Consider the following 20,743-nt stretch of genomic DNA (forward strand, 5'->3'; position numbering starts at 1 on the left):
TTATTTCTTAAAAGACTTTTTTGAACCATGCTATCTCTTCCCCTTTTGTGACTCCAACTGCATACAGGTCAGGTTGCTGGACGGTGTCCTATAGGTTACTGAGTCTGTGGTAATGAAAATTTGTTTTGTTCTTCAGATTGGATAAATTCTATTTATCTGTAATTAGGTATACTACCTTTCTCCCTGCGATCACTTACCTGCTGCTAAGCATATCCAGTTAATTTTTTCATTGAGATATTTTATTTTCAGCTTTTTAGACTTATTGTGTTTTTTGTAATTTTCATTTCTCTGCTGAAATAATCCATGTGTTTACTCCTTATGAACATTATTTCCTTTATATTCTTGGGCATATATACAGACCTGTACAAGTCCTTGTCTGCTAATTTCAATACTTGGGACACCTCAGGGTCTGTTTTTATTGACTTGCTGTGTCTTGAATAAGGACCACACCTTCATTTTTCTCCTCATGTCTAGTAATTTATGATTTACACAGGACCTTGAGGATGATACAGTGTAGAGACAAGATTTTGTTGTCTTCTTCCGAAGATTTGTGAATTTTGTTTTAATAGGTGATCAACTTACTGACTAATCACTATTAAACTGAAGAGGCTTGCTTTTATACCTTGTTAGGACAGACTAATAAAAAGCTCAGGTGTTTATCTAACCTTTCCGACTTGGTTGATAAACTCTCGTTTCTTTCCCCTTTATGGTGCGTAGACTGGAAAATTTTACTCAGATCATTTAGCTTTCCAGCTGTTGCTATCCACTGAGCTCCTTGGAGTCCCCTGATTTAATGTACAATTAAAGGATCAGTTAAGAATTGAGGGGTATTGATATGCAAATTTTGTTGTTACCCTTATATGAACATGGATCTCATCTACTGTATTTTTTTCTTTCAAATCTCAAATCCTTCTAATTTCTGCCTGCTTTTGATTATTCTCCCACGTCCTCAAATGTTTGATTTTTATATTTTGTCCAGAATTCATAATTGTCATTTGACCATGTGCTAGACCTATACAAGACACTGTGCCATCATTAAAACTGGAAGCTTCATCAAGTTATTACAAGTTATTAAGTGAATCTGAGCCTAGATTTTGATATTTTAACACATAAAAATACGTATGCTATATTGTGTTAAAAATTCAAATCTTTCAGGTTCTTGATATTTGGGTAGAAATTCAGTGTGTTTTTATGAAGATATAGATAGAAAAGTTTTGTGCATTGCAAATTTTATAGCTAAATAACGTATCTCTATGATATTCTTAAAATTATTGCCTTAAAAACTAATTTTAGATTTATCTCCTAAATACATATATTTAAATGTTAAAATACACACACACACACACACACACACACATATAGCAGTGCTTACTTTGCGGATTGATTAGTAATCTGATTATTTTAATAAAATTAAAAATCAAGTATAAAGTAGATTAATTTATAAAATCTCTATGTTAGGACTTGTTCCTGATCAGCAGTCTGATTCAGGCAGATTTTCCCAATTACCACAAAGAAGGATAACAAATTAAGAGGCTTTGGTTTACTCAAGCTCATCATTGGAATCATAAATCATATTTATAAGAGCTAAGAATCTATCCTAAAGAAATGTATTGCTATATGCCCACAGAGAGTTTTGTTTTGTTTTTCTTCATGTCTTGGTTTTCTGTTGGTTAGAAAGCCCTCCTCCCAATTCCACTCTCAAATTGCTACTCATACTTCAAGCTCCAGTCTAAATGTCACTTTTTCTGTGAAACATTGCTTGACTTCATTGTGTTATTACTCTCTCTTCTTTTGCCCCAGAACGCGCTGCTTGTGTGTCTGTTTTATCACTTTGCACATTCTATTTAATCAATATCTTTCAAGTCTGCTATTCCTGTAAGCTTCTTTAAGGCAGAAATCAGGCCTTATCTGTGCTTTGCACAGTCCTTACTTCATAATAGGAAGTGAATGAATGGGTCTTAAACAAATGATGATTTTGAAACTGATCTGTGGATATAGTTGATTGAATTCTATCAGACATGTAAATATTTCTCTACTTGTGAAACTTTGACTTATATTAGCAAACAGGTTTTCATTTATCAATTAAACCTAGATATATACATATATTAAACTGTATTTTATTGGAGAAACATATATATATACTTATATACACAATTTTATATATATATTCAGAGTATTTTAGTATTTCCTAGGCAAAGAATTGTTTATTTTTTTTTGTTCTTATCCTATTGCGTCTTGAAAATAAATATTGTATATTTGGTACATTAGCACGGTCTAGGTGTGTTTAATTAAAATATTCTAACATTAAAAACTACTAGTTGTACTGTGTATTTAATGTATGTGAGGAATCTTATGAGATGTTTTATATGTTATTCCTCTTAATTTTAATTTAATAACATCACTAAAGTTTCTACTATTAGCCCCCTATTATCAGGAAGTAAGTAAATTGCAGGAGGCCACATAGCCAGTAAGTGGACACAGTGGGATATGAGCTCAAGCCTTCCTAATTACAGAGCCTACATTGTTTCCCCCCAGATTATGCTGCCTCCGGGGAAAGTCAAATTTTCAACGTAAATATTTAACATCTTTTTCAAGCACCAAATATAAATTTCTATTTAATTAGCTATATCATGATCAATGTAAAAAGTTTTTGAAAAATTAATTTGGGGAAAAATTACTAATTTTGAACTATGTTGTAATAAAACAGTAAGGAAGATTTTATTATGGAATGTATATTTCTCTAATATTCTAATGTTCTCTGTGTAAGCAAACATTGTTCTTTTTGTTTGTAATGATAATGATACTGTGATTATAAAAGAAAGATGCATACTGAAATGTGTAGGGATTAAAAGACTCTTTATTGGGGATTTTCTTTAAAAACTTCAGCAAAGAATAAAACGTGATGAATCATATAGCAAAATCTTGATAATTGTTGAATCTAGGTAACAAATATTTAGTAGTTTATTGTGCTATCCTCTTTATTTCTGTATATCCACTTAGATGAAATGGATTTTAGAAAATGCAAACATATAATAAAGAAAATTTCTTATATTATCATCTTCTAAATATAATTTATTATTATTTATTAAAATGTTCTGTAAAGGCTTGCTGAATTGAAAAATTTACTGTTTTTAAAACAGAATTTTAATATTTTTCTTAGATATCTCCAAATTATCCAAGACCATGCCAGCCATGCCATTGTGACCCAGTTGGTTCCTTAAGTGAAGTCTGTGTCAAGGATGAAAAACGTGCTCAGCGAGGTGAGAGCTATAGTAGAAGGCCGTTGTTCTGATGAACGGACAACTAAAGCCAAGTGTGATTATTTTCAGAAGATGGAATAAATTTATTCTTTTTTTTTTTTTGGCTGTGTTGGGTCTTTGTTGCTACGCACAGACTTTTTTCTCTAGTTGCGGTGAGTGGGGCTATTCTTTGCTGCGGTGCGCAGGCTTCTCATTGTGGTGGCTTCTCTTGTTGTGGAGCACAGGCTCTAGGTGTGAGGACTTCAGTAGTTGAAACATCCAGGCTCAGTAGTTGCGGCATGTGGGCCCCAGAGCACGTGGGCTCAGTATAAATTTATTCTTACAGCTATCAGTGTCCCCTACAGGAAGCAGTTTTTAATTCATCTCAATAATTATGTTTGTTTAATTATACTTTAAAAGCAAGAAAAGTTGAATCATTTGTTTTGCATTAGTATACAAGTGTATATATATATATATATATATATACACACACACATATATACGTATTTACATATCTATATATATATCTTCTAGTCTATTATAAATCTGTGGTGTATGTAATTTTTTGACGTCCTGCTATTTGTTATATTGCTTTGTAGCATGTATGATTTCTAGGGTGAAATGACAGTGTTCTTTGAGGGATGTGTGTGCTACAATGGGAAGAGCGAATAGATGAGATCACAGACTGAGATGTAGTTAATAATACAGAAAGCAAGAAGTCTACATAAAGGACTGTAAAAGGCAGTAGGAATGAGTTAATGAAGGGAAAGAGGTTGACATTAATTTAAGACAAAACCTTCTATGAGGATTGAAATTCACGATGAACTCCAAACATTAAGTAATCAAATGCCAAATTAACTCTTTGATGTAAAATGTTTAGGAACTACTTCCAGGAAAGTTGCTTGCCAAAGTAGAAAATTCATAGAATATATCTGGAACTGTTTCTTTATATTTCTAAGACTGGATTCTTCTCTTCTGTGGAAAGACTAAAATAAATCATGGCTATGCTATAGGCTTTTTCCCCGAAAGACCTTCTATTTAAAAGACTGGCAATATTTCTTTGGCACAGTTTAGCTTACCTGCTTTCTTTACAAAACTATTTGATTATCTGTTTAAGCCTTAAAGTCTTAAATCTTAAAAGATTAAAAAATGATTATTTAAAAACTCAAATGGTGAATTATTGATGTCACTTTTCATTTTATGGTCCCTTATCTTTTTATGGTAGCAACTGAATCACATTATTTTGAGCAATGTAATTTAATTTTATCCCCTGAGTTTAAAATGGTAGGTATTTTGTTGTTGAAAAAAGTGACTACCAAAAAAAAAGTGGAAAAATGAGTATTCAATGCAGTGGTAATTCAGCATAGTACTCTTATTAACATTTGTGTGTTAACTTTACATGATGAATTTTTCCCCATATCCGTTTGTTTCTCTGGAATCTGGTTTTAGCTCCTGAATACAGTACTCAACTTTGAATAGATATTAAGATTGTTTCTAAATTTTGTATATTTTAACCAATGCTTTAATGAATATCTCTGGATATAAATATTTTTCAATTATTTTTTTCCTCTGTGCTCTAAATTCTTTTTTCCAAATTATGGTATAGTTGATGTACAATATTATATAAGTTACAGTTGTACAAAATAGTGATTTTTCAATTATTATAAAAACAACACATGGTCACATAAAATTTTAACAGTAGGGAAGGTAATAAAATAAACAGCAAAGTGTCCTCTTCAACTTATGCACCCCTAGTCTCATTTCCAAATTTAATCACACTGATCCTTTCCTCCTCTTAAGTTCTTTTAGAAGAACTTATCTTTCAAACAATATCTGAATAATATTCTTAGTATTTTTCATCACCATTAAATATTGCCTATTGACTGTCCATCTTGGAACACAAACATTTCATTCATATCACCTTCTTCCTACCATTCATATCTTTTTATAATTTTTTTCTTCTATGGTATTTTTAGCATGTTAAATAAAAAACTTAAATTCCTAGTTTTTGATTTATTAAAGTTGGACTTTATCTCTTGAGGTCATACTACACAAACTGAGAAAAAGACCATCCTTACATGCTCCCCTGATCTTCAACCTACTTGACAATATCTGTCAATTGCGTCTTCACCTTTTCAAAAATTGTGTAGAGATATTTGGTTCCAGGCCAATAATTAATTTTCCTAATTTTAAATTGAAAGCAATAATCAATATTTGTAATATTATAATTAGATCTATTTTATTCAGTATGGGCTTGAGTTGAATAATTAGACATATAACCATGATACATTTTTCTCTTGCTGTTTAGTCTGATGATCTCTTTAGGAAACAGTCTCAGATGTAGTCTAATGATTTGGATTTCTTAGTCAGAATGAATAACCAGATCATGAGAAATGATGTTCACTATCTCATTGGCATTAACCTGATTGCTAGAGAAAAACAAATATTTTGTGTGTGAATTTTCTGTTTCCTTAATTTTCTTTTTGGTGTAAGGTTGTTTTTTTCCCTCCATAGATTTGTAAGAGCTCTAATAATATGTCGTATTTGTTATGAACAATTCCTAGATTTTCTTTGTGTCTCATTATTATAGATAAGAATTTTTAATGTATATAATTTTAAAATTTTTATATAATAACCTATGAAAATTTAGAAAACCCACTTTAGCTATAATAATGACATGCTAAAATTATTATGCATAGCAATATTTTTCTATTGGATTTCTTACATGCCTTTATAATCCTAAAATTCTTATCTACTCCAAGTTTAGACAAATTATTTATTTCTTTAGTTTTTATTTCCTTTTATTCTTCCAGTTTTATTGAAATATAATTGACATACAACACTGTTTAAGGTGTTCAGTGTAATGATTTGACTTTCATACTTCATGAAATGATTACCACAATAAGTTTAGTGAACGTTCATCATCTCGTATAGATACAAAATAAAAGAAAAAGGAAAAAAATTTTTCTTGTGATGAGAACTCTTAGGATCTACTCTGTTAACAACTTTCATGTATAACATACAGCAGAGTTCATTATATTAATCAGGTTGTACATTACATCCCTTGTACTTATTTATCTTATAACTGGAAGTTTGTACCTTTGACACTTTCATCTTGACCACTTGATTTCTTTTTATGATACTTAATTCTTTAATCCATCTGGAATTTATTTTGGTATATTTTATAAGAAAATTTTCTAACTGCATTTTGTTTTTCTGATAGTCTCTTTTAATTCACCTATATTTAATATTATTTTTGTTTTTTTAAACATTTAAATACAGTCCCCCCTTATCCCTGGGGGTATGTTTCAAGATTCCCAGTGGATGCCTGAAACTGCAGATGGTACCAAACCCTGCATATATGATGTTTTTTTCCTATACAGACATACCTATGATAAAGTTTAATTTATAAATTAGACACAGCAAGAGTAACAACAACTAATAATAAAATAAAAGTTATAGCAATATACTATAATAAAGTTATGTGAATGTGGTCTTTCTCTCTCAAAATATCTTTTTGTACAAATTCCATGCCTTTTTCATCTTAACCAAACACTTATCATGCCCTGTGGTCAAAACTTTTACAATTTGAGGTGCAACAGCAAAACTATCACAAATTTCTTTTTCCTTCTTCACAATTTCATAGAAGATTTGTTCTTATGGTAGACCTTAACAACCTTAGCATACAGTTTGTCTTTCTTAAGTTGAAAAATTTCACCTTTTCACTTAAAGGAAGCATTTCATGGCTTCTCTTTGGCATATCTGAATTGCCAGTATCACTACTCATATTTGGGGGCCATTATTAAGTAAAATAAGGGTTACTTGAATGCAAGCACTGCAAAACCTTGACAGTCAACCTGAAAACCAATATGGCTACTAAGTGACCAGTGGGATGAGATATGCTGCCAAAAGGGATGATTCACATCCTGGGCAGGATAGAGTGGGATGGTGCAAGATTTCATCACTGTACTCAGAATGGCACTTGATGTTAAACTAATGAATTGTCTGTTTCTGGAATTTTCCATTTAATATTTTTCGACTGTGTTTGACCATAGGTTAACTGAAACCATAGAAAGTGAAACCGCAGATAAGACAGGACAGCTCTATGTTTATTTTTTAATTTGTATCTGTTACCAGTATTCTCTGCTATCTATTTGATTCTGTAGTTTGATTTTTCTGCTAAGTCTTTATCAGGGCCTTGTTTTCTTGTGTGTTTCATGATTGTGTGTGTGTGTGTGTGTGTGTGTGCGCGCACATACCTGTGTATTTTCTAGTTTACCCTTTCAGGAGTCTTGAGTTTATATGTAAAGTTCTCTGATATGTCCTCCTAACTTGAGTAGTACCTAGAAATTGTCTTTTGTTCCATAAAACCATGCTCCATGCTCTAGACTAGTTAATCAGAATTAGTCAACTTCAGGAAAGACACTGGTTTAAGGACTGGCTTACCACTCTAGAAAGTAATTTTTTTAGTTTCTGATCTCCAAGGGGTTTCTCTATTTCATAACAGCACAACCATTTTATATATATCTCTCTCTGCTAACTGTCTATCTTTAATTTCATCCTGCATAGTCAAGTGTTCTGAACAAGGAAGTCTTTATGGACATTTACTTCATAATATTTCCAGAAACAAACATTAATAGACATTGTTTATTACTTACAGTATTTCTACATTTGGTATCAAGGTCTGGAGATTTTAACATCAGAAACAAATATTAATTTGGGGGAATGCATCTGCAACCTTTATTGAACGGATTTCTTTTCCATTTGACTTAAACATATGATTTAAAAAAATAAATGTATTAATGTTAAACGATACAGGCATATCTCAGAGATATTGCAAGTTCAGTTCCAGACCACTGTAATAAAGCACGTCACACTAATTTTTGATTACCCAGTGCATATAAGTTATGTTTACACTATACTGTAGTCTCTTAAGTGTGTAATAGCATTATGTCTAAAAACACAATACCTTAATTAAAAAAGTACTTCCTTGCTAAAAAATGCTAACCATCATCTGCGCCTGTAGTGAGTTGCAATTTTTTGCTGGTGGAGGGTCTTACCTTGATGTCAATGGTGGCTGACAGATCAGGGTGGTGGCTGCTGAAGGCTGGGATGGCTGCAGTAATTTCTTAATATAAGACACCAGTGAAGTTTGCCACGTCGATTGATTCTTCCTTTCATGAACGATTTCTCTGTAGCATGTAATGCTATTTGATAGTATTTTACGCACAGTAGAACTTCTTTCAAATTTGGAGTCAATCTTCTTAAACCCTGTGGCTGCTTTATCAACTAAGTTTATGTAATATTTTAAATTCTTTGTTGTTAGTTCAATAGTCTTCACAGCATCTTCACCAGGAGTAGAATCCATCTCAAGGAATCACTTTCTTTGCCCATCCAGAAGAGGCAACTCCTCATTCATTAAAATATAACATGAGGTTGTGGCAATGCAGTTCCATCTTCAGGCTCCACTTCTAATTCTATTTCTCTTGCTATTTCTACCACATCTGCAGTGACTTTCTGCACTGAAGTGTTGAACCCTTCAAAGTTATCCATGAGGGTTGGAATCAACTCCTTTCCAACTCCTGTTAATGTTGATATTTTGGCCTCTTCCCATGAATCTCAAATGTTCTTAATGGCATCTAGAATGGTGAATCCGTTCCAGAAGGTTTTCAATTGACTTTTCTCAGATCCATCAGCAGAATCACTGTCTATGGCAGCTGTAACCTTAGGAAATACATATTTTTAATGATAAGACTTGAAAGTCAAAATTACTTCTTGATCCATGGGCTACAGAATAGATGTTGTGTTAGCAGGCAGGGAAACAACATGAATTTCATTGTACATCTCCATCAGAGCTCTTGGGTGACCAGGTTCGTTGTCAAGATGATCAGTAATATTTTGAAATGAGTCTCTTTTTTTTTGAGCAATAGTTCTCAACAGTGGGCTTAAAATATTCAATAAACCATCTTAAACAGATGTGCTATCATCCAAGTAGAGTAGATTTAGTATAAGTCTTAAGGGCCCTGGGATTTTTGGAATGGTAAATGAGCATTGACTTCATCTTAAAGTCACCAGCTGCATTAGCCCCAACAAGAGAGTCAGCCTGTCCTTTGAAGATTTGAAGCCAGGTGTTGACTTCTCCTCTCTAGCTATAAAAGTCCTAGATGGCATCTTCTTCCAATAGTTGCCTGTTTCATCTACACTGAAAATCTGTTGTTTAGTGTCCCCACCTTCATGAATTATCTTAGTTAGATCTTCTGGATAACTTGATGCAGCTGCTTCATCAGCAGTTGCTGCCTCACCTGACACATTTATGTTATGGAGACGGCTTCTTTCCTTAAGCCTCATGAACCAACTTCTCCTAGCTTCAAACTTTTCTGTAGCTTCCTCACCTCTCTCAGCCTTTATAGAATTGAAGAGAGTTAGGGCCTAGCTTTGGATTAGGCTTTGGCTTAAGGGAAGGTTGTGGCTGGTTTGATCTTCTATCCAGACCAATAGAACTTTCTCCATATCAGCAATAAGGCTGTTTCACTTTCTTAACATTTGTGTGTTCACTGGAGTAGCACTTCTAGTTTCCTTCAAGAACTTTTCCTTTGCATTCACAACTTGGCTAACTGGTGAAAGAGGACTAGCTTTAGACCTTATTTCGGCTTTTGACATGCCTTTCTCACTAAGCTTAATTATTTCTAGCTTTTGATGTAAAGTGAGAGACATGCAACTCTTCCTTTCACTTGAGCACTTAGAGGCCACTGTAGAGTTATTAATTGGCCTAATTTAAATATTGTGTTTGAGGGAACAAGGAGACCTGAGGAGAGGGAGAGAGATGGGAAATGGCCAGTCTGTGAGCAGTCAGAACACACTCAACATTTATAGATAAAGTTTGCTGTTTTATGTGTGTGTGGTTAGTGGTGCCCCAAAACAATTATAATAGTAACATCAAAGCTCTGATCACAGATCACCATAACAAATATAATAATAATGAAAAAGTTTGAAACATTGGGAGGATTATCCAAATGTGGCACAGAGACACAAAGTAAGCAGATGCTGTGGGAAAAATGGTGCCAGTAAATGTGCTCAATGCAGGGGCAAACCATCCATGTGTAAAAAACAAAATATCTGCAGAGCACAATAAAACAGTGAAATAAAATGAGGTATTTATATTACCAAAATAAATTCTACTAGGTCATCATGGAAGGTCCTTTTAATTTACAGTACTTTAGGGTTCAGCTTGGTGTTTACTTTATTTAGGATTTTCTTATCTGGATTCATATGTTAACTTGTTCCTGGCTCTGACACCTGCCAGCTGTGCTACCTTGGCAAATCACTAAATTTCTCTGTGTCTTAGTTTCCTCATCTGTAAAGCGGGGAAGATAATAGGGTCTACCTCATATTGTTATTTTGAATGTTAACTCAATTTGCATATATGTAGTATGTAAGCAAATTGTAATGCCTAGCATAAAATAAATGCTATTTAAATATTAGTCGTTATGTTTATTTTGGATTATCTTTGTTAGATTTTTATATCATGTATTCACTAGCTTAATAAACTGAATTACATATCTCTCTGTTTTTTATATGCTCCATAAGAGTTTCAAACTTTGAAAACACTGTAAAAACTAACTGGTACTGAAATATTTTTGTGGGAATTCTTTCATCATTTGTCCTCTTTTGATATCCTTAATCAGCTTTGTCTAAGTTTCCTTTTTTTGCTCCCTTTTCTTTTTGTTTATGTTTCAAATTTACCTTCTTTCCCAGGTGTTCATTTTGTTTTTTAAAATTTTTTGATAATTACATGAATTAAGTTTTAATTTATTTACATTTTTTAAAATTTTGGAATATTTAAACCTAAAAGTTTGGCTTCAGTTTTTCAACATCCAATGAACATTGCTAAGTTCCTTTCTTACTGCTTTTATATTCTATTTAAAAAACTATTTGATCTGCAATTAAAGTCTGGATTTTCTTTTTAACCTAAGAGTTATTAGGAAGAAATATTTATTAATTTTTAGAGTGTCTGAGTTTTGCATAAAATTCTATCTTCATGTTTGATATTCATAATTAATTTAATCCTAATTTAATGTAGCATTTGTTACAAATATAGAAGTAGCAATTTATGTTAAGAAAATAAGCCTTAAATAATTTCTGCTTTGAGAAATTGAACATTTTTGTGGATTAGTTAATGATAAGCTACAATAAATATTTATATGCCATTTAATATATAATTCAACATTATTAGATTATTCAAATTTTTGTGTTTTGCTTTTTACTAATTCATGTGTAAATATTTGAAGTTGGTAGGTTAATGTCATTCTCAGCCATTGATTTTGGGGCAATTTTCCTTTGATTTCCAGTATCTTTCATTGTCTATATTTTTTTGTACTTCTAATTAGTGCTTATTTGGAGCATAAATATAATAACTTAAATTATGTTTTTATTGTACCTTTAGTAATGTAAACAGAGAGCTTGTTCTATTGAATTTATTTTAATTGAATTCTACTTTGGCCATCATTAATATTACTACAACTGTTTTTAATTTTCTATATGCTTTCCTAATGTATATTTACCTTCTTTTATTTTTAATATTTCTTGTCATTTTGTCTATTTCTTGTGAACATTACATGCACATATTTTTAATCAAAAGAGTAAGACTAACTTATGTATTGTTAGTATGTATGTTTGTCACTCTTTCTGTCATTGTTTTATGTTTTCTCAGCATAATGTTTCCTTGCTTTTTTCTCCCTTCTTTTGTTTTTTGAGTGGACTATATTTTACTGATATGCTCTTATATTTTTCCAGATTTTGAAGGTCAATAACTTGTATTCTTTCATGTGTTTTTTTTCTATTTTTCTAATCAAAGACAAGAAAAAAAATTGTCTCTTGCATTTCTCTATTTAAAATAAGCAAACTTAAATGGCTATTATTTCCCTCCTCTATTCCTTTTTATCCCCCAAATATGTATTCCCATGAACACCCTCAGTCTCTTTTAAAAATTTACTTTATTGAAGTATAGTTGATTTACAATGTTGTGTAAATCACAGCCAAGTGATTCAGTTATAGATATATATATACATTCCTTTTCATGTTCCTTTATATTATGGTTTATCACAGGATATTAAATATAGTTCCCTGTGCTATACAGTAGGACCTTGTTGTTTATCCATTCTCTATATAAATAGTTTGCATCTGCTAATCCCAAACTCGCAGTCCATCCTTCCCCCAACCCTCTGTCGCTTGGCAACCACAAATCTGTTCTCTAGGTCTATGAGTCTGTTTCTGTTTGGTAGATAAGTTCATTTATGACATATTTTAGATTCCACATGTAAGTGATATCATATGGTATTTGTCTTTCTCTTTCTGACTTACTTCACTTAGTATGATAATCTCTAATTGTACCCATGTTGTTGCAAATGACATTATTTCATTCTTTTTATGGCTGAGTAATATTCCATTTTATATATGTACCACATCTTCTTTATCCATTCATTTGTCGATGGACATTTAGGTTGAACACCCTTAGTCTTTTTCTTTGTTGTACTTAGTGATGTTGTACTTAGATGATTGTTGTTAGGTTTTTTTTTCAAGTAGTATATTTTTATGCCCAAGGCACTTTCCCATCTTGTGATAGTCTGAGGGGGGTTATGAGTCAGTTAGAAAATATTGATATGTGTCTCATCTACCATTAGGTCTGGCACCTGGGTCCTGTCATTGCAAACCTGGCTTCGGAGGGGTGAGCTGTGATCGGTGTGCCAGGGGCTACACTGGCTACCCAGACTGCAAACCCTGTAATTGCAGTGGTGCAGGGAGCACAAATGAGGACCCTTGTTTTGGACCCTGTAACTGCAAGGTATGTTGTTTATTCTAGTAATGTCCCACTGTTTAGAGCAAAGGTCATTTTTCTTGGTTTCTCTCATATATCTGCAGGCATTAAGCAATTGGAACGTCTGTAAATCTCCATTCTCTATTCTATTGGTGGCATTCCTGTTAAGTGTCTTTAGAACCAGGTTCACTGCAGCAAGACACATGCCATTTGTCTAAAAACCTACAAATACAGAAGATAAGTCACCTTGAGAATGTGTTATTTTATAACAAAACAGGTTTCCCCCACTGCCTATCTAGTCTGTTAATTTTAAAATACACAACAGTAAAACTAGCAATCCTTTAAATCTACTGTACACTCAAAACTACTTTAGCTTTGTATCTAATTCTGAAAATAATTCTGTCAAGGGTTTTATTCTAGATTTTTAAATAATCTTCTGAATTTGAACCCAGATAGGTCTGAAAATACCATGTTCAAAATCCTCTGTTTAAGTACCAAATAATGTGAGAAACCCTAGTGGAATTGATTAAATGCTCAATATTTCCTCCCAAGAGTACTTTCAGAAATTGCAACTTTATTTGTTGTATACACTCAGATAATCGTGTTAACACCAAGGGATATATTACACCTGCAGCTTATACACATAGGGGAAACATAGAGGCGAGCCCAAGTCTAAACTGATAAAACTGATTTCCTTTAGCTATAGTAATCAGTTCCAAAATGTTCAGATCAGACAGTGTTAGCTATATTAGCTGAGAAAATAGCCACTCCATTGAAAAAGTTAGCACTCCATACTGATGTAAAAATAAATGTTACTTCTTTTTTTCTTTGTTCTCAAACATAGGTGGAATCTTATTAAGAATATTTCCTTTAGTAATTCATTAGTCTTCTCTAGGCAGCTATAAATTATATGCTGATAGTTGTTATATGAGTGTGCATATGTGTACAAACGTTAGACCATAAAATAAGAAGTAAATATTAGTATTGATGTTGAGTGTTCATTTATTGGGACAGGAATGTCTGAAATAGGAAGCTAAATACTATAATAGTTATATAATAAGTATATGTTTTATCAAGGATAATTTAGGTACCTATCTTGGACCACTGAAACAATAAAACTCCCATCCATATAAACAGGCAGAAAGTGTACAGTCCATGGTAAAGAGTTGCCATGTACTGAAATATAGTAAATTAACTAGATTTAGTACCTTTTATTCTAATATTATTAGAAATGGAGACTTACACTTGTAGATCAAGACTGGAGTGGTCTGTGGGTGATCACTTTTTAAAGGACACCACCTATCTTCATCCTGTATGTCTTTTGGGGCGATCCTAGAGGCTCTTAATGCATCTTCTCTAATATTTACCAAATATATTTCCTGTGTGTGATTTATTCCTTTTCCAAAACTCCACAGAAATCTCTAACCTTTATCACTTGCTCAAATAAAGTACAGACACAGCTGTGTTTAAAATAGAAGAGAAACCTCCTAAGTCTCTAGAATATAGGAAATCAAACTGGACAAAAAGGAAAGGGGGCTTCCCTGGTGGTGCAGTGGTTAAGAATCTGCCTGCCAATGCAGGGGACACGTGTTCGAGCCCTGGTCCGGGAAGATCCCACATGCCGTGGTGCAACTAAGCCTGTGCACCACAACTACTGAGCCTGCACTCTAGAACCCACTAGCCACAATTACTGAACCCACGTGCCTAGAGCCCGTGCTCCGCAACAAGAGAAGCCACCACAATGAGAAGCCTGCACACCGCAACGAAGAGTAGCCCCCGCTCGCTGCAGCTAGAGAAAGCCTGCGCGCAGCAATGAAGACCCAAAGCGGCCAAAAATGAATTAAAAAAAAATTATAAGAAAAAAAGAGAAAGGGAATATTGTTACACACATACTATATATAGAAGGGAGATGCCCAGTATTTTTGCGAGGAAAGAGAAACACATAAAGGAGGCAGACCCCATTCATTTTCCTTGAAAAATATATAGAGAAAGGCTAGAACAGGAGAGTTGTCGCCATTAGCAGAGATCTGAGGGATAGTTCCTCGAGCCACCACCTGCTCTCTGCCTGCCTCAATATTGCACTAAGAGTGATTATGATCCTAATAAGAAAAATGCCTTCTACAAAGTCACTTGAAGCTCTACATAGACAATTAAAACACAACAATAAGCAATTAAGAAATCATAAAAGAGAATGAAAAATTAAGTAGCTAGCATCATGAAAAGAGTTACCCTTCAACTATGTGATATTTTAAATAGATTACTATAAGTTCTTATAAACTAAATGTTTTTTGGGATAAAAACTTGCAGAAAGCAAGTCTCAGTAGATATCTACATAATTTTAAAAGTCATGAATTATATGCATGTTTAACAAAAACGTGATTTGACATAGGATTGTCAGTTGATTATTCAAAACAACATATATCAAATGCTATTTAACAGGTAAAACATTATTGAGAAGCTAAGATACTAGAGACTTAAATTCAGGTAAAGTGATATCTGTAAAAGCGTTCATCTCCAAAATGTCTATTAACCAGTAAACATTTGCACATTTATTCTTTTTCACTATAATATATAACAGTTTTCCATAATTTCTTTAAAAAAATATTTACTGAAGTTTGTAAACATTTTAAGAAAGTACTTTGTCATAAAGTCTTGGGCCTAAATTTATTTCTATTATAAATTTTAAATGACTAACATTCTATTAAAATGCAGTACCGAGAAAAGTTGACACCGCTTTTCCCATTTCTGCCATTTCAAATACAAGTATTCTGGATAAAACAGAGCAAATAAATTTGCAATCACGTAGATTCAGGAAAGAAAGGGAATTTCCTAGATGTTAAACCAAAGAGGGAAGTCTGAGTTAAGCATAAACTCAAGCAAAACTGTGCAATTAAGGTCATTGGGGGGTGGGGTGGGGGGTGGGAGACTGGTCATAGTCCTAAGATGGGGGTTAAAGTTTAGAGTTTTAATGGCTTTTCTGAGACTTGACACTAGGATTTGGACTCACTGAGGGAAATTGGAACTGAATTCACTTAAGCTTAGACTCTAGAAATGTCCCCTGGCAGTGAAACAAACAGGCACGAGAAAATTGCACCTGCAAGCTAGGAGTGGCATAGAAAACATTCTCTTTCCTTTGGGGCTCTAGGTGGGTAAAAATAGTGCATTGTCAAACCCTCAAACCTGTGTGCCACATGGGAATGGGGTCAGTTTTATTCTCCCTTTCTGTGCTAGAATTCTTCAACAAGTCAAGCAAATGGTATTTCCACAGGAAAGAAAGTATAGCCTTAACTGACAGTGAGCTCACTGGAAAGCAGTATACTGCACAAAAGGAAAATAACTACAAAAGGGAATCAGAAGCCATAAAATTCAGAATATTTGTACACTAAAAACTAAAAAAAAATAGGATAGTCTAAAAAAATTATATAAACAAAATATGTAATCATAATTTTATAATATAAATAATAGAATAAAATATGTAGAAAATGTACAGTCATAAAAATATGACTAGAAAATAAAAGAACAAAGAAAGAAAAAATAGGAAAAAACAACACAAAATAGGGCACTATATTAAAAGAATACGCAGGTGTGGAAAAACATTACTGTAGTTTACTTCTAGAAATAAAAATATATGTAGTCATTGAAATTTAAAATTCAGTAAATGGGTTGAACAAGAGATTAGAAACTGCTGGATAGAGAATCAGAAATACACAATGGAGGAAATTACTTGTAAATTGTCATAGGGAGATAAAGAAATAAAAGTGTGAGATGCTAAGTGGCATGGCTGATAGAATGATAAAAGAACAACATAAAATTTAGCAGGACTGGCCAAAGAAGAGATTAGATGAAATTGGGGAGAAACAATATTCAAGAAATAATGAAGGAGTAAAGAATTATGTAGAATTAAAATTATACATCCTTTGAAGAAGATAAAAAAAAAAAAAAGACCACCAGCAGGTCTTATAGTAGAAACCCTGCCCACTAGCCAAGACAAAGAGAAAAATATTAAAACTAGAGACAAATATCAGATTATTGTGTTTCCCACTAATAGTCCAACTTCACTGAAAAAACTTCTCAGAATATATGTACTTTAGTCAAAGAATTTTGAACCCAGAAGAGTTTCACTGGATTGCAGAATACAGGAATCAGTTTATAAAAAGCAGTAGCATTTCTATACACTAGTGATAACCAATTAGGAAATGTAATAAAAATATTTAGAATAGTAACAAAACTATGTGGTGCTTAGAAATAAATGTCTCAAGTACAGGTATTTTTTAAAAGATTGTTGAAGACCATAAAGTAATATTTAAAATTGGGAGATAGCTGCTAATATCAAGTGCTGGTGAAAATCTGGAGAAATGGAAATGCTGTTATTAGGATGAATTAGTACCACTACTTAGGAGGCCTATATGGCATTATCTAGTATCATTAAAGATATTAAAAACCTGTCAGCCAGCAACTCAATATCTAGATGTTTACCCCAAAAGAATCTTATATAACATGTATAAAGAGACATATAAAAGCATGTACAAGATGTTCAACATAGACCTACTTGTTATAATGAAAATTAGGAAAAATCTAAATATCCATAAAGAAGAAAAAATAAATTATAATATATTCATGTAATCTGGTACAAGAAACAACTCGAGTGAGTGAAATAGGTCTTATGTGTAAAAACACTGATAAATTTCAGGTGAAGTGAAGGAAAAAAATGCCATTATGTTATCATTTATGTAAAGTTGTAAAACATAAAACATTCTGTGAGCACACAAATATAAATTTTAAAAATGTAAATACACTGATATTATGTGTACTAATTTCAGAATAATAGTTAACTCTAGAGAAAGAGGGAAAGGAATAGGATAGAAGCGCAGTGAGAGAAGTGAGATTCAAATGTGCTTAAGTTTTATTTCTTTAAAAATATAACTGAAGCACACTTGGGAAAACATTCATATTTTTTGCCTCTAGGTTGTGGGTAGTGGATAATTATCATATTATATGTACTTTTCTAATGCTTTAAAATAATTCCAGATTTAAACTTTCTCTAATTGAAGGAAAAAAAGGATTTCCTGATTTAAAAAGAGGTGAACAAAATTTCTCACTTAATACACTGTCAAATACTATTACCTCTACACATAAGATTTTCTGTTATATCCTTCTTTAAATAATGATATTACTGAGCACCCCATCCTAATTATATTTCAAAATATGAAAACAATGCAACACAAAAATATTCACTAATTGTTATGCATTATTAAAATTTTGAAAATTCCTCTCTCTTCTGGTAAATTACAAGAGATAAGACAATCTCAGATATATGACAAATCAAGTAAATGTAAATACTGTTCTGACTCTTGGTATTTGTTCATTTTAAGTACTACATGCTAAAAATTGGCTCTTTTGAAGTTTGGCATCATATTATGTATCCAAAGTCAGTTGGATTGCAGGCTCTGATAAATAATATAAATAGACATTGATCTAGGTAGGAACATGTGCTTTTATTTTTATCAAAGTCATAATGGAAAGATAAACAGTGAAGTAAAAGACTAGAAATCAAAATCTGTATTTTCATCTTGTTTTGCTTTGCGTTTATTATTGCACTTTACATTAAGTTCTTACTGACGCACAAAATGATGTGATCTGACCTTGGTTTACCTCGCCAGAATATTCTTGAGCTTCAGCCACTGTCTTCCAGCCTTGCTTAATTTCTTGAGTCATCAACCTCTTTCTAACTCTGGAATTTTACAGATTCCATTCAGACTGCTGGGAAACCCTCACTCTCACCTTTTTCCTTTGCTTACCTAGGCATTTTTCAAGGCTCAGTTCCACTTCTCAGCAAAGCTATCCTTTATCCCCCGGTATAAATCGTTCTTCTGCCATAGTCACTTGTCACCTTTTTCTTTTCCTTTATGATCTTTTCACAATTTGCAATCCATTTAATGTCTTTTGCACCTCTGTGATGACATCAATTCTGTATATTTTCTTCGTCATTAAAAAATAAGATAACACAGTGGCTCATACATAAAAAAGAAGGAAAGGAGAAAACTAAAAGAAGTGTGAAGATTTGACAGTTGCTTAAACTGTCTGATTCTTATTTCTTAATCCATAAAATGATACTAAATCTTTCTTGCCCAGCTCTCAATAGGTGTAATTATAACATTGAAGCCCTGTGCAAATATAAAGTATAATCATAAATACCTGCTGGATTAATTTTTTGATTATTTATATTGTTTTTTACAAGTAGAGATGTTTCCATTATTTTCCCCAATGGGACTTTTATGGTGTGTGCTAATATTTTTATTGGTTTGAGTTTCCCTCCTCTTTTCCGTTTATGTACAGGAATGATTACCTCTTTAACTTGTTAGGCTCGAACCCAGGGCATTTTTACAAGAGGCATTTGATTTATATATTTGATCCAAAATCTAAATTACAGATGTAAAATTTTTAGCATAAAAGGTATATACCAGAATTTGTCTCTTGCAACAGTTACAGTTAAAAAATATTCATTGTTTTTTCTAATATTAAAAGTTAAGGTTGTAAAAAGTGAGAACTAAATTTTCATTTATTTTCTTCTCTCTCTCTTTCTAACCCACCAAGTATTTATTATTTAGCCTTGGAACAGTATATTTAAAGAGTAAACACTCAAGAAATAATGCTAATTATCTAATTAACCTTCTTTTGTTAACTTCTTTTAATACTAGGATACATTAGAATGAAGGCCATAACAGGAAAATCTGTAATTGACTACAAACACCCCAATAAACAAGCATGACTGCAAAATTTCTGAAGCACTTATCACAAAAAATAACTTAAATATCAGTGGAGATATTCCTGGTAACTTTGTCAATAGAATTCCCAGTTGGCTAACGATCACAGATAAACATGTACTGTTGAAGTTGTTCCTAATTTATAAGAAGGTGGCTTCATAAGAAAGAATACAGGGGAACTATTGTGACTATATTTCTCAAGAGAGAAACTGCTAAGGAAACTATAGCAAAAATAAAACTGATGTCAACCAAACAATATGTCACTTCAAGAAAAAAGAACCTAGTCAGATTTTTCTAATTCAACTTTGTTTTTAGGGAAAAAAAAGTACTAAAGACAAAAAGGACAGTTATTACATATATTTTTTATAGGGTAGGCCACAAAATATCTAATTAGATACTCAGCTAAATATGTTCAACAGAAATATGTATATAAAGCACATATTTCTCTCTAAGGGGATGAAAATTTGTTCTTGGGGGCAAAAATATCATATCCATTTTATGTATAAGGCAAACATATTCACACAGTACATCAGCACATGCAGTATATCTGTAGAATTAAAATTTCATGGTGGAGATGATTATGAAAAAAATGACTAAAGAGGCTCCTTAGGGATAAGATAATAAAAACTAGGTTGAGAACCACTGGTCTGAAGTGACACTTTTTGTTATCACGATACATAAGAGAATAAAAATATTTATTATGTGGATTAATATTTGACAATGAAAAAATAATTAACTCTCATTAGTTTCTGTTTAATTTTTGTTAATATAACCAACTGGAGTAATGGTTTAGAAATGAAAAAACTAGAATATTTGTTTTTAGGAAAATATGGTCATATAAGGGAATGTTAATCTCTAGAGTGGAAGTCTGAGCATTCTGGAAATTAAGTCTGGAGCATTCTGGAAATTACCTATTTCATAGGTTT

The 20,743-nt window shown here is 32.4% G+C and overlaps 1 protein-coding gene across 1 annotated transcript in view; it reads left to right on the forward strand.

Moving 5' to 3' along the window:
• Positions 1-20,743, forward strand: part of LAMA2 (laminin subunit alpha 2) — a 602,802-nt gene that overhangs the window by 271,828 nt on the left and 310,231 nt on the right. The window contains exons 9-10 of the mRNA XM_079939315.1: positions 3,161-3,260; positions 12,920-13,080. Coding sequence (XP_079795441.1) covers positions 3,161-3,260; positions 12,920-13,080 — 261 coding nt within the window. The remainder of the gene's footprint in view (positions 1-3,160; positions 3,261-12,919; positions 13,081-20,743) is intronic.

This window comes from Stenella coeruleoalba (genome assembly GCF_951394435.1).
Source record: "Stenella coeruleoalba genome assembly, chromosome: 12".
NCBI classification, from domain to species: Eukaryota; Metazoa; Chordata; class Mammalia; order Artiodactyla; family Delphinidae; genus Stenella; species Stenella coeruleoalba.